Genomic DNA, 15,629 nt, shown 5'->3' on the forward strand with positions numbered 1-15,629 from the left:
GGGTCGGGGATTGGGGGGGGGCGGCTTGGGTTTTGCCGCCCTTGTGTGAAGTTGAGCGCGGCAGCTCCGGGCGGTTTGGCCGGGGGGAGCCGGTGCGGGGTTTGCGGCGCTTGTATTTATGTATAGCCGGTGGCTGGAGTCACAACTACTTAACAAAAGCCCGCGGCGAGGGGCTGGGGGCGCGCTGAGGCGCGGGGCGCTGCGGTGGGGCTTGAAAAGTTGTCCTGACAGTGGCTCAGAAGGCATCGCTGGCTCAGTGCTCTGAGTCACAGGTAATTATTAAATGGTTACTTATTACACCTTCAGCTTTTAAGGAAGTGCGATCCCTGGGAAGCTAGCTCACTTGGGAGCAGGGCTCGATTTCTAACCTGTGTTAGCGATCTCTGGGGAGACAGCAAAGGATGAAGCTTGTTTTCATAAAGCTTCTAAGTTGTCGGTCTTTTGTCTATATTTGTTGTTTGCATTTGCATCTTTGCCTCTATTTTTGTACAACTTTTGCATGCTCTGGATGCACACTTTGCAGATGGTGGTTTTTACAGGTGCTGGTGAGGAGGGCTGTTTGCCTGCATGAAAATACCTGAGGAGTTAGTTGTGCCCCTTGGGAAGAAAGGTACGAATAGAGCTCAGTTCTGACAAGGTTCTTGTGGGACCTGTCTCCCGAGCAGTGGTCGTGCAGTGTGGCTTGAACTCCTAAGAAAACTGCCCAGGGAGAAGCAGAATCATAGAATCCAGTGAACTGTAGCCGGGGTATCTCATCTGTCTTGAACTGACAAGAATTTATCCTCATTTAGCTTCAGTAATTGAGTTTATTTCTGTATCAGCACTGCGGAAGGGTTCATTTCAGTAGCGGGTGAAGTTCGATGCTGAAAATGGAAAAAGATTACACAAGTCAACTGCTGCTGCTTTGTAGGACACCGTGAACAAGGTCACACGAGGAATTTTAAGGCGATTGGTTAATATCCTCAGTGGCATTCTTAATAACTTATCATCTGTTTCTGTTATAAAGTAAGTAACAATTGCATAGCCATAGTGAGTAGGGTTTTTTCCAAGAGGAAGATAAATAGCAAAAAGGCCTTTTGGTATATCTCACACTTCAATTGCCTGGTTCTAGAAGATGAGAAGGAAAGAAATACTCTGTGCCTGATAATTTCAAAAGAGAGGTATGAAACACCTAGGGTGTACCTCCTGATTTTTATTCTTTTTATGGCCTTTTGTGCTAGGATAATGCTGAAGTTAGGGGTGATCATACCTTATATGATATACGATCATACTGTATACGTGTTGTGTAGGATTATACCTGTATGGATGTGCCTGTGTGTGTTAGGACCATGCTCCTTTTAAGACCATTTGTGTGTGCCTCAAGGTGAGGGTAGTGAGCATCATTCTGCAGTTAAGACCAGGTGCTGTGAGGAGGTGACCATCTTGCTGTAGGGTTGAAGTTGCCCCAGGGAGGACATACCTGAAGCTCTCCAAACCCAGCCCTTCTTGAGGGTGGCTGAAGCTGTCACTGCAGTTACTGGGGTCTGAAAAGGTCCGTGTGTGTGGATACAGAATCATAGAATGGTTAGAGTTGGAAGGGACTTTAGAGATCATCGAGTTCCAACCCCCTGCCCTGGGCAGGGACACCTCCACTAGAGCAGGTTGCTCAAAGCCCCATCCAGCCTGGTCTTGAACACTTCCAGGGATGGGGCATCCACGACTTCCCTGGGCAACCTGTTCCAGTGTCTCACCACCCTCATGGGAAAGAATTTCCTTCTGGTATCTAATCTAAATCTCCCCTCTTCCAATTTAAACCGTTACCCCTTGTCCTGTCACTACACTCCCTGACAAAGAGTCCCTCTCCAGCTCTCCTGTAGCCCCTTCAGATACTGGAAGGCTCCTATGAGGTCTCCCTGGAGCCTTCTCTTCTCCAGGCTGAACAGCCCCAGCTCTCTCAGCCTGTCCTCGTAGGGCAGAACATACACATACATGAACATCACATGAACGTTCAGACACCTGAAATCCAGCCAGGGGCAGGTGTGTTCATGCCAGCTCACTGATGCTGCCTTTGCACCCCCCCCCACACACCCCCCTTGGTGGGCTCTCGGTGCGGGCCCGGCCCCCGGGGCGGAACGGAGGGGAGCGGGGCGGACCGTCCCCCCGGGGGAGGAGCGGGCCGGGCCGGACTGACCGGGGCAGGGGCGCGTCGGAGAGCGGGGCGGGGGAAGGGAGGAGCTGACCTCTGCAACCACGGAGGGTTGCCAGCCTTACTCAGCCTTGGCTGAGTCAGAGCTGGGAACGGTTCCCGTCGGAAGTCGGAGCCCGAGAAGATGGGTACCGGGTACCGGGCAGAGGATCCCCTCGCTGCTGCACCCGGGGCCCCCAGTGCCACCGCCGGTGTCCTCTCTCTCCAGGCCCCCACGAATGCCCTGTGAAAGGCTGGAATGTATTTCCACGCGGGAATGTGGCCCACCTTGAGTTAGTTACCCTTTGGCATTCGGGTTTCACTTCACCAGAAGAAAAGTGTGGCCTGAGTCTGTTTCTTGGTATTCATGAATAAGTTTTCTTAAGCCTTTGTTGTCAGTGGGGCTGTTCATTATTATTAATCTCTTAATAAGGCGTTGAGGCTTTATTTATAGTATTAAAGCTTACGGATGTCCTCTGTGGAAGTACATAATTTTTCATGCTTATCATCTTCTAATTGGAGTTCTTCAACCTTCTTTACCAAAGTGGGTGCCATCCAGCATTAATGGTAATGGTAGAGAAAAATAATAATGCAGTGAGGTTTCAAGGTGTGAGCTGCTGTATGGCTTCAGTTGCTGACCTGTAGCAGAATGAAGCCAGTGCTCCAAATGCTGATATTGTGCATTCACAGCTGGATTTTTCTAAGCCCCTTAGAGCAGAGGTTTGGCCAAGGCTTCTATGGCTCTTTAACCCGAATTCTATGAGACAGATCTGTGGACCCTTGAAAGGACATTACGGGTAGCTGTCACCTGGGCTGCACATAGGGTACAGAGAGCCTACCTTCAGTGGCACAACAGCTGTGTTAAAAAAAAAAAATCAAAGAGAATAGAACTTAATGCATTTGGATCTGTGAAATCAAGGTCGTGGTAGTTGTTTGCAGACCTACCGGACTGATTATGATATTTGTTAAACTCACTGAGAAAGATTTCCCACCTCTACCGTGGGTACCTCTTTGCTTCTCTCTGGGGTGGAGCGATAGGGCCTTGCTTGATCCTGGTGATGTGATCTGTTTATAAAACTGTGTTAGTGTTCTGGCCAAACACAGAACACAGCCTGTCTCTTTTTGATCGTATGTTCAACATTACCAAATGTTTGCTATTGACTTGATAATTTTGCAGCTTGGATGAAAGAACAAAAAAAAAAATTGTGCTGCTTATTTTTGTTGTTTCTTTTTTTCTTTTTTTGGAAGGGGATGAGGCTGCAAAATTGACTTCAAAAGTGGATTGAGCTATTTTTGTAGCTACTGCATTTTATTTAACTTGTATTTCTCAAAATTCTGGGGTTTTTTTAAGCATAAAATGCAATTTATTGAGCCTATCTGCCTTGGAAAAAACATTAAGCATGCATTCTCAATAAATAGTTATATGGAATTGGCAGAAGAGAGATGAAAAATCCAAGGTTTTAAACACTTGGTTGCCCTGTGGGAAACCGTGGGCTTATGTTCTCTTTTTGGTTTTTGTATGGGAGAAAGCGAAACAGTGTGAATGGGTCCTTGTTCTACGTTTCAACTTCCAAGGTAGAAGACCTGAGAGGTAGACTGTAACTTGGAAACACTTGTATTTTTCTGGTTTGTGACGTTGAAGCTATGTCAGGGGTTGGTAGCAACTTTGAAGAAGGAGGAGTCAGGTTTAGTAACAAGGAAAAAATAACATTTTTATGGCAGAGCTTCCAAAACTAGGAAGAGAATGGGAATGGCTGCAATTTGTTCATGTTTACCTTCTGTTATGGTTGCTAAACAACTGCAGAGCAGAGCTTAAAAATACCTATTTATGTAGAACAGCAGGTAAGCAAGTTGTTTTGTACGGAGGCTGTAAATAGACTATAATGCTGTGAATTTCAATGTACCTTTTTATGGTGGAGAGAGTAAACACCAGAATCCTAGCATTCTTTTCTATCGCTTTGTGTTCCTACTGTCAGCTTTGTTGAATGTGGTACCATCTTTCCTTCTGCCAAGTCCTGAATAAAATTGTTAGTTTGACCTTGTGATTCCATTTGGTGTTTTGTAAACAATGGTAGCTTTCAAGTGATAGGAAATTCTTCCTGAAAGTAAAAGAAATGGGCTGTAGGAGAGACAAAGGCACAGTTTAAAGATGGGCACTTCTGTCTTGGCATCATACTTGAGCTTTTTAGCTTCTTTTTCTACCAAGTTATGTGAGAATTTTTTTCTTTTTTTTTTTTCCCCACCAAGGCTCAGACCAAATGGAAGAAACAGTGAAAGAAAAGTTGAAGGAACTGTTAGGGGTTTCTGCTTCAGTTCTCCCCAGAGGTCTTTTTTGTTGTTGTTGTTGTTTCTGTCCTTAGTCCTGTTTAGGGGTAGCCGAGTTCACTCTGCGTGTGTGTGCCTGCATGGAATTGCATTAGTTCCACTCTGTGGCAGGGTAAACGCTACAAATCTCATCACAAAGTCTTAACTTGCAGAGCTGCAAGTTTCTACAAAATTTTTTTCACTCATAAAGTATGCAGTTTTTAAAAAGACTTACTTGTTAATCTTTATAAGATTAAATGTGCCAGCATTTTACTCGAATTCCCCTACATTCTATTTGAATGCTAGAGATCTTCCCCTTCACTTACGTGCTTTGATTTTCAAGATTAGGAAATCATACCTTTCATGTTAATTTACTGTGTTCAGTGTAAGTTGGCAAGACTGATGCTTATCTGCTCATGAATTGTGACATTGATGCTACATGACTAATAGAGAGAACTTGTAGTTCATGGGTGCAGATACAGTGGTGGTTGTCTGGACTGTAAAATACTAAAAGTTCTTTTCAAAATTTTCATGTATTACCCTGTCATTTATTATCTGTTTTTTGTTCGTAAACCTGTTTCATTATTGTTGGGGTTTTTGTTTGTGTTCTTAGGCCTTAAACTTTCAGTTAGATTGGGTTTTTTGTAAGGTAAATACCACCAAAAGCTCTCTTAACAGCTAAGTAAATATGCAGACCTTAAACCGCTGAAACCAAAGTACCTTGGAAAGGTTAAATACTCTTATTTAATACTGCCATGGCTATAGATGAAATTCTGCATTGCAGTTATACCAGCAATTTAAAGAAATAAATAAAAAAGTGATTATATTCCACTTCTTTTATAGAAAACAGCCAGTTGAGGAGACAGCATGATCTGCAGCCTCAGCCCCTGTGGGTTGCTGAGCTCCCCAGTTGTTGTCTCCTTCTCCAGCAAGGTGATGGTCAGCAGGTTCTGCAGAGCGTGCAGTGCACAGGGGGTGAGGATTGCCAGCCTGTGCTGAACCTGAGTGTAGACAGAGTGTAGCATTGGAGGAAGATTTAAGGGATTTTGTAAGGTTGACATAATTTCAAAAAAACCTTGCCTATTCAATTTATCTTCCTCTGAAGTGCTCTTGGACAATTACTATATTACATATAGGTGTGTTGTGTTTTTTCTTTTTTCTTACAGCTCTGATTATTAACAGGAAAATAACACTGCTGAAACAGAATGTGGCTTACCTTTTGCCTGAAAAGGTGAAGTTTTCTCAAATAGAAATGGCTGATAAAGGTGGGAAGATCCTTCCAGGACAATTGTACATTGAAGTGGAGTACGACTATGAGTATGAGGCCAAGGACAAGAAAATTGTGATTAAGCAAGGGGAGAAATACATCTTAGTGAAAAAGACTAATGATGATTGGTGGCAAGTTAAAAGAGATGAAAATTCCAAACCCTTTTATGTGCCAGCACAGTATGTGAAGGAAATACCACGGAAAGCACTGATGCCACCTGTTAAGCAAGCAAGCATGCTGCCAAATAATGCTTTGAAGTTGACACATGGATTACAGAGATCAACTGAAAATGTGAATAAGTCACCAGAGCTTTCTAGTTTTGGAAAATCTTCTCCAGTTCAAGTGTCTTGCTTAGTTCGAGATGCCAATCAAAATCTGGGACCAAACAGTAGCCCTGGTCAAACTCCTGGTTTGAGTCTGGACCTTACTCAAAACAACGGAAAACTTAACAATGAGTTGCAATCTCCCAAGGTTTCCAATCAGTATAGAACCGTCTCCATGGGTCATTTCCCATGTTCAGAGTTCTTGGAAATAGAGAAGACCAGCTTTTTGAATGAACAATCTTGTGACTCAGCAGGAGAAGGCTCAGAAAAAATTCACCAGGATTCAGAGTCTGGAGATGAACTCAGTAGTAGCTCTACAGAACAAGTGCAGGTAAGGTAAAAAAAATGGTCCTTGTAGATTTGTATGTGGTTTTTTTTTTCTTTTGTTTCCTTATTGGCATAATTGCTTGGTAGTGTTTTGTGTTTTATTCCTGATAAATTCAGATTGTTCAAGTAAAAATGTTTTGTCTTGGCATGAACCGGTTATTGAAGTCCAAACTTGGGCCTGTATAGCTCTATTCCTTGCAGAAGTACTTTGCTTTGGGAATTAATTCCATTTACATTATTCTGTGATTGAATGTTACAGAAACACTTTTGTGCTTTCTATATTAAGATTCTTTTGAGATGACACTGAATTTGGTTTATATTTTCTTCTAGAGGAAGGGAGCCTACTGCAGTAACTCCTCTTCTTGGCTTGTTGAAATAATAGTGCTACTTACTGTCACTTTTTTTCTAAGTATGTGTATAGATAGCTTAAGAGCTGTAAATGGATGTATTAGTGGGTTTGATAGTTTAAAAATGGTACACTAAAGATTTATATGGAGTTTAATTTCCGGCTTGATTATTTAATTTGTACGCTCTTCTTGTAATGAGTCAGTCTTGCCATTCTGCTTCTCACATCTTTACTCTGGATTAAAACTCAAAACATGTGAGTTTGTTCATTAGTATGGAAGAATTTTAGGAATGATATACTCCCACTTCAGCCTAAAACTGAGCATGGATGACTTTTTTTCTTAGTAAAGTGTTTTCTCTCACTTCTTAATTTTTTTTTTTTTTCTTCTTTAAACAGGCCTCCCCCACCCCCAACAAAAGATTAGCACTCTGACTTAGGTAATCAGGTCACTTCTGGTACGGGTAGCCAAGTTAATTAGTCTATTGTAATTCCAGGTTTGTTCTTGAACCAGTGATGTATGTGTACATACATATATTTATGTGTATGTATAGGTAATTCCCCCACCTCACCCCCCATCTTTCTGTAGGGACATCTTAGGTAATCTTAAAATTCTAAGGTTGAAAGCTCCCTACCTTTGGACTTTCTTACTCTGTAATGTGAAACTGTTGCTTGGGTACAAACTGATCATTATGGTAAATCCCACTTGCCAGCATGTATTCAAATGACCAAAGGAACTCTTGTGTGAGTGTGCTATTCAGATAGAAATTGATGCTAACTTTAGAAATAAAAATCTCATCATGGAGAGCTGTGAATCAGTACTTCGCTAATAGAACACAATTAAGACAAAGCTGCTTAGTTAATGAGTGAGTGTGGGAAGATCTTAAAGATACAAGATTGATCGGGTGATTAATGTAGTCTTGGACTGTATGAGCTCATACATACTTATTTATTGAAATATTCAGAAATGGTAGTTTTTCAATATCCTACTCTACTCTTGGCCTCATTCTTTAAATTCAGAGTTTCTCTAGTTATGGGACTTTATGCCTCCGGTTTGTATCTTTTATGGCAATTTTATTTTAACTCCCCCTGCACGCCCCCTCCCTCCCCCTGAAATTAGGAATAAATAGGATTACAGAATTTAGTTTCTTTTTTTTTAGTGATTTCTTAGTTATGCAATGTGAAGATTGATCAGTTTTCTTGCACTTTCAGTAGTGTCTTAGCTCACTGTAGTTGATATGAGCCACTTGGAATTTAGACAGATAGAATAATTATTAGATGTTTATTTTAGAAGGATGTGTAGTAGCCAGTCTACTTCTGTAGCAATCAATTGCTAAACAGTTATGCAAATACTAAGGAATGTTTAGAAAGTATAACCTACTTCAAATCGTTTACCAGACTGAAGTTTATATTGTATGTTAAGACAGTTCCTTCTACTGTGCTGACTCCATGATGCATCTTGATGCGTCTCCATGTCTAAAGTGGATGAAATTAATGTTACATTGCTGTCTCTTGTCAAACAGTAAGAAATCCATGGCCTGCTGCTCAGTTTCCTCTGGACTTTGTGACTGTTGATGCAGTGACATTCAGCCTTTCCACCTTTCTCCCCCCCTTCCCATGTCCCCAGATATACTTGACCCAGTGCTACAGCCTATTTATAAGTTTGGATTTGAGTGAGGCAGCTATGCACGCATTTGTAAACTTCACTAGGTTGTAGAAGGTCAGAAGATGGGAGTTTTCACAGGGCTTTAAAAATTACAAATCCTAAAAATGTGACATTTCGCCTGTGGGAAAAGCATGGCAGTTTCTGACTGGTGTTACTTAAGAACTTGCCATCATTGCAGTCTTAGGTGGCAAGAGTGCGGGTGCTCACTGTGCCTTGCAGTTGTCTTATTTTAAAACTGTGAAGTAATTTAATCTCATCGTGCGCAATTGCAAGCTCTTTAAATACAATGAAAATATTTGACATTTAGTAGCCATGGGGATTAAAGCAGTAGTAGCGCTGATGTCACCGTTAGCTCAGTCTAGATATTCAGAGTGCCAGCCTTCTCGCTGGAACAGCCCCGCGGTTTTTTTAGAATTCTTTCAATAATGAGCATTGTTTGGTAGAAATCAGCTGTGCAGAAATTAATGGCTCAGAAAGCTGTTTTTATTGCTCTTAGTCTGTAGTGAGAACATCAAGTTCCCGGCTTTCACGGACAAACAGGATTTCAGTTCACAAGGCTGACTGTGGTTCTCCCTCCCCTGCCTGCTGCGGAGTTCAGTTTTATGCAGTCTGCATTATAATAAACTCTAGGCTACAGGTGGTTTCTCCTAAATTTGTAAGATGAGAAGCGAGAACAAGCTTAATAATAATAATACCTCTGTGTAGGTGATGTTCTGAGGGGGTAGAGGTGATGGTATTCAGCCCTAGCCCAGCCTTCACTGTGTTTTCAGTATCCTGAATACAAATGTATGAGACGCAGAGGAATGCTTCTATTATGAGATTCTTCTAAGAGGTGGTTACGTTATTCTTTGAAGATTATCCTCCTCCTCCTCCTTTCCAGTAATGAAGTGCAGGTTCTGCATCTGTACAGTCTCCAGCACACAGGCTTGCTGGCTGTGGAAATACTGGAAGATCCAGAGTCTCCAAAGTCCTGCATAAAGGAAGGATTTTTTTAGCAGCTGAAACATTATATGAAGTGGAGGACAGAGAGGTGACATTGTGAGCAGAAGAATTTGCTAATGAAGACGCAAGCAAATTATCTGGTCAAGAGAAAGATCAGGAAATGAACGTTCTTGACATTTTATGCAAAGAAATTCTAACTATTGGGTGCAACTCTGGTGCATAAGGCATTGTAAGAATGGGATGTTAGTTTACAGACTTGAACTGTAGGAAGGCTGGAGGTAATGTGAGGAAGTAGGGCTTGAGAGGAGACAAGCTCCAATTTAACCAGCTTTAAATCTCTGTTGGAGACGGTAACTGTGAGAAGGACTGGAATTGAATGAAGTGGTTCAGGAGTGCCCAGCTGGGCATAAGAATCACTGACACAGTGGTGGTGCTTGAAGCCATAAGTCAATGAAATTCAGTAAGATTTTAGGAAAATGGTGTCAGGTGTGATATCCTGATCCCGCAGGAAGGGTAGAAAATACTCCTCAGAAAGGCCAGGGATGGGGGGAAAGGGAAATGTCAAAAGAGAATTCTGCAGCAGGAGGCGGATGATAGTTTGAAGAAGCAGATGGGAGGTTCCAGCAGTAAGCAGTAGAGCCCCAAGTAATTGTTTTGAAGAAAGAAATTTACATGTTTAGGCATGCCTGAACAGGAAAGAAAAGTTGAAACAAAAGTGGAAGACATTAAAAGTCGTCTTGAAAAGGAGCTTTGGGCAGTGTTTGCAGGTAAAATCTACTAAAGACTTGAGAGAGAAGGCGTGGATAAAGGGAAAGAGTTGGGTAAGTTCACATCAAGAATGGTTAGGTATTATCTTTGAGCATGATATGATGGAATAAAATCACTACAGACAAATTAAAGTCTGCCTTCAGCAATGCTAATGCATAACCTATGTGGAATAACTTAATTTCTTATGAGTGTTACCTCCTTTTCTATCATAGGAGACATAGAATATACTTAAGAATAAAATACACTCACTTTTTATGCTCATTAAAAGTTGCTTTTAGTAGCAGGCTGGGTTTAATCATTATAAATATAGACAGTGACCTATTTGCAAAGATTGTTCTGTCTTTCATCCTCTTTAGTAATTGACTATTGCATAAACTGTGAAGCGCTAAAGGGGATTATCACTGGATGGCTGTTTTGCTTTGATTAATTCTGAGCAGTAAAGGTCTTGCAAAGAGACCTTTCTGTCTTACCTCTGCAAGTTCTGTGGGATTGCTGTAACTTTTTTTTTTTAATAGAGAAAACAAAATTTTTCATGTTTACATAGAAGATGTGAGAACGTGTCTTCTGGAGATCTTGGCGTTCTTGATTTCGTTGCTTAGTTGAAAGACTAGTGGCAAAGCATTAGTGTTAGACTGCCTTGTTGGTCAAACATGAAACCTCTAAAATAAATGGCTATGACTGGTTTTGTGGGGCCCAGAATTAATTTGCTTCTATAATAAGAAATTTCATGGTACTTCTTGTTTCATTTATTTGCCCGAGGAATAGATAATTTGACAGTATGAAGGAAGCACGCTATAAACAAGAGGCTTTTTTCTTAATAAAACTGAGTATGTTTGCAGATTCATGGTGGCATGTGTAATGTAATACTTTGAATTATGTTTTAAGTACTATCTTTTTAATCTCTTAACTCCTTAAAATCAGCATTTGTTATTCTAATGATGTTAAATGCTGAAATATGTCCATTATAATGAGGTGAAGAATAACTTTACATGACGAGGATCTCAAAGCTTTATAATTTAAGGAATTTTGTAAGACACTAAAACCATTTTTTGGTAATTCCAATAACTGCTGCTAGAACTTTCTAACCAGCTTGAAATGTCTCCTAAGTTACATCCATGACTGGAGCCTTTAGGGAACACTTTTCCTGTCTTTTTTTTTGTTTACCTTTTTTTTTCCTCCCCGGTGCCAGCAGGCCTGGGTAGTTTTACTTTACGGTGGTGCTGTTCGTGATCAGCTTCTCTCTCAGTTCTTTTTAATAGGTAACTACTGTGTAAATCAGCCGGCAGGCGGTTACCCCTCTTGGTCCGGATGAGTAATTGTGGATTTAGGTGCCCTAGAAGAAGGCACTGTCTCCCACTAACATGGCCTACAGCCCCTGTGCTCTTCTGAACTTCCCTGCTGCAAATCAGATTGACCTTTTTTTTTTTTTTTTTTTTTTTTAAAAAGTATTATCTATGTGAGGCAATTGTGGAAAAATCATAACCTGGGAGACAAGTTGGCTTGTTCCGATACTGAATGCTCAGCTGTGTAAGATCCAGGTCTACTTGGTACCTGCAGTTTTGTGTTGTGCTTACAGAATTGCAACAAAGAGCTAGAGCCCCGTTAAAATTCTGCAAGTGTCAACAGTTTTCCAAATTTCTATGCTTATTTAATTTCATGCAGAAAATGATCAAGTAGAAGTTCCAATGTATCCACTTGTATTCATAAACCTGTGCCTTTAATCCTTGTAGAACTTCTTACTAGCTCAAATGAAGCTCAAGCTACGGTGCTTAAGAAATAACAGTCCTAATATAGAATTAGATTTCCTGTTTTTTCTTCTAGAAAAGTGTGATTTCTAGTGTCCAGTATGAGCTTTGGTGCCTGCTGTCCCACCTGCCTTTTCTTTTGAAGCAGTGTGAAATCCCCCCCTCGGCAGGGGTGAGAGCAGAACCTCTGGGGGTGGCTCAGTAAAGGCTTCAAAGAAAGGCCGCCTGAGGAAGAGGAGCGGGTGTTTTGTCTGTCTGCTGCCCGGACTGAAATCAGCTGGAGATACTGGGGACCTGCTTGTTCTTCCTTGGCAGCCCTTCTGGTGCTTTTAAGTCGGGAACCTTCAGACACAGAACAAACTCAGTATTTTTTTTTTTTTTTTTGTAATAAACAAAGACCCCTTTGAAAATATTTGATCATATCTTGTTCTTGCACATAACCGAGTATAAACAATTGCATTTGGTATGTCTTTACCTAGTTGCTATCTAGGCAGTTTTTTAATATTGCAATGCTTTTGCCTATGGAATAAATGTGCTGTTATTTTGTAGAATTCTAAAGAAAGTATTGTTTGTTTCACAGCAGTGTGACAAAATGGTAGGGAACGTATGACTCGATAGAATAAAATGCAGAACACTTCTTTCTTTTTTTTAGGCAGCTCTCTCTGGAATAGTAGACATTTGTGCTTAAAAAAAGGAAAGTAAAATCTATGCGTATCTAGTACCCAAACAGCTGATATTTCTCTGACGTGCCTTGCCAGATATGTTTGGTTTAAAAACAATTGAGACAAACAGGTTTTGCTCTTACGTGGAATTTGTTCTAATGCTAAAGAACAGTATTTTTGGATAAAACAACCTTTCAGGATAGTAAGAATTGCAGATTTTTGAGGACTTGTGATGGTGAGTAATGGGGCAACATAGGGTTAGATTACATTTATCAGTTTTGAATTTAGTCTGTCTTAATATGGCTTCTGAGTTAGTTCTTGGGAAAGATAGTAACTTTTTAGGAGATTGTTTTATGGAAGTGTAGGTTAATGCAGGGAAGCAATCAAACAAGTGTAGAGAATGCCAGTAGTAGGAAACATAACAAAATAAAAATGCAGAACTCTTAATTCCATGGCATTTCTGTATTTTAAATAGTGTGCAGTTGCCAGCTGCTCTCGTCTCGAAAAGCACATAATAGCGCTGAAAATAGCATAGAGAAGGTGAAAAGTCTGAGCAAAGATGTGGAGCAGCTCCTGCGTGAAGGCTTTGCAAAAACCTTGTATGCCAATGGGTGCGCATTTAGTACTGCGTGTAGAGGACTCTTGACTTTTTAAGTTGCTATTGTAATTATTGATGCTAAAATGGCAGAGGTAAAAGGTAAAACAACCTTAATTTTGGTATTTTTTTTCTCTTTCTCAACATTTTATCTGCTTGTCCTGTCTTTTCTTTTGTAAACTATTTTGACTGAGACTTTAAGTGTGTATACAGGGATGCTCTGAAGACTGGCGTAGTTGTTTGGAGTCTATATTTCAATCAATTCTAGTTCTCTGTCTGATAAAACAGTTTTGTAAATGAAAACAAAAAGTCAAGGAGCTGTCTGAACAGACTGAGCTTATTGCTTATGTTGGGTTTTGATGTTACGTTATCTGGCTTCAACTTCTGCTGATAATCAAGTTCATGATTAGAATTTACCAGCTCCTATCTTAAATCTGGAATTACATATTACGTTTTGAATTTAATTAACATAGTTTTAATTGTTCCCTCTTTAAGTGGTTTGCCTGGGGCTTCTGGATGATCTTCATATCATCCAGTTAAACAGAACACAGGGAGTTTTCTTAATTTAAGTGCAGTGCTCGACCAGAGTTTTATCTATGTTCTCTGGTGGTGTCTGGCACATGCAGTTGCCATCTTTCTCTTGCTTTCGTGAATAATCGTTCAGTGGAATCACTTTGCTGCTCCAGTCACCACCTGACTCTACAAACAAGTATTGCCAGGTCAGCACCGAGATGGAGTGGTGCTGGCTTAAGTGGTGTGGTGATCAACTATGTCAACAGCCTATACATACTGCTGTATTGCAACTTGAATAATCATAGATAGGGTAGTGCGAAGCCTGCAGATCTGAGGGACTGGACGCACACTTGCCTTTTTAGTGTCACTGATGTGATGGGACTTCTGCAACAAATGTGCTTATGGAAAGAAGTACTCTAATAAAATACTATGTCTGATATAACCAAAAATACTGTTAAACTTTCTGGACTCTCAACTGGTTGTTCAATGTATCTATTGGTGTTGTATACACATTTTTTTTTTCTAGGCAGCTTGACAGATTGCCAGGATATTGTTTAGAAATGTTTCATGCTAAAACAGAAGTTTTATACTGTGTTGCACGTAACCATTGTTTGTTCTTGAAGTATTTAGAAGAAGCCTTATCCTGCATTAAAGTGTTGTAACACTAAATACGAGGTTCTTAAGTGACTTTGATTTGACTGCTTTTCCTGATGAAACTGAATAAAGGTGCTTTTGCTCCATTGATGATCTGTCATCATACTTGGCACTATCCATATTAATTCCTGGTTATCTGCATCCACTTCACAGAGCTAATAGATGGCTATCATGCATAACTGCATTGTGTTTCAGACACGTGTGTATGTATGTATATATGTATATTTTCTGTATATAATTATACACAGAAGGATAAAAAATCAGGGGCCACTGTTTGTTTCTTGATTTGCACCTCATCTAGAGCAGCTACCAACTTTAAACTCCTTCACAAAAACCTCATGAGATGTAAGTATTGTTTGGGGTGTGGTGGGTTTTTTTTTTGTTGGTTTTTTAATCTGGCAAATAAGTCAATTTGCCATTATCCTCCCTGCCAGGTGCAGCAGTGTAACTTTTAATGACATCTTCATGCTACCCTAAGGCCCTGTACTTTTCATACCGTGACCTGTGTTACTCCTTACTGCTCACACCCACAAGCCGTGCCGGAGGACTTCATCGCTTCCTCCCAGGCATGCTTTTCACAGCCTTGCTTTAGGGGGTAGTTGGAGCCTGAGCTCCCTGGAGAAGAGGTGGTGTGGCCCTGCCACTGGCCCAGCCCTCACCCAGCCTGGTCCTTCCAACCCTTCGCTCATCGCTCGCTCACCAAGCTCAGCTGCTCGCCCCTGTGCCCATGGCAGGTCCTAATGGGTTGTCCATCCTTGGCAGTAACAAGCTTCAGCCTTCAGCTTTGCTTGCTTTCCTTCCTTATGCCTTTTCCAGCTTGAAGGGTTATGTTCTTCATGTGACTGCCTGAGAAGAGAAGACATTCAGAGTGAGGGAAGTAAAACTTCAGAGTGTTTTTTCTTTTTCTTGTATTTCTCCCATGTCCTTCTCACGTGGAGAGTCCTGTCTCAGTTCCTTCTCCTACCAAGTTGGAGAGCACTTGCTCCTATAGCAGGATGTGGGTTGTGATGCACCAGGGTGTAAACTTCCCTTTAAGTTTATCTACTTTTCAGTTAACTGTATTAAAAAACAAACCCAAATAAAACCCACCAAAAAAAACCACCCCAAAACCAACAAAAAGCCCCCAAAATACCCCACAAACCTGTATTGCATCCCCTTTTTGTTTTTTTTCTGGTTCATAATTTGGTATTGTAACCCTCAGTTGAGCAAAAACTGGATATGTGCTTGTGCTTTTTTTTTTTAAATGGAAAACCAGAAAAACCCAAATCCCAAGTGCTTTGTTAAAATCTTGCTCTAAACTCTTTTACTTCTTTTCTTGCTTTTTAAATTTCTAAGGCCTGAGCAGATTTTGTCCAA

The 15,629-nt window shown here is 40.8% G+C and overlaps 1 protein-coding gene across 11 annotated transcripts in view; it reads left to right on the plus strand.

Moving 5' to 3' along the window:
• The first annotated feature begins 138 nt into the window (after positions 1-138).
• Positions 139-15,629, plus strand: part of ARHGAP12 (Rho GTPase activating protein 12) — a 75,529-nt gene continuing 60,038 nt past the window's right edge. For all 11 annotated transcript variants that reach the window (XR_001412385.1, XM_014945036.1, XM_014945037.1 and 8 more), the window contains exons 1-2: positions 139-272; positions 5,635-6,389. Coding sequence is in view for 10 of the 11 variants with exons in the window: in XM_014945036.1 (XP_014800522.1) it covers positions 5,721-6,389 (669 nt within the window). In the remaining variant the exon portion in view is untranslated. The remainder of the gene's footprint in view (positions 273-5,634; positions 6,390-15,629) is intronic.

Source organism: Calidris pugnax, unplaced genomic scaffold (genome assembly GCF_001431845.1).
Source record: "Calidris pugnax isolate Ruff unplaced genomic scaffold, ASM143184v1 scaffold54, whole genome shotgun sequence".
Classification (NCBI taxonomy): Eukaryota; Metazoa; Chordata; class Aves; order Charadriiformes; family Scolopacidae; genus Calidris; species Calidris pugnax.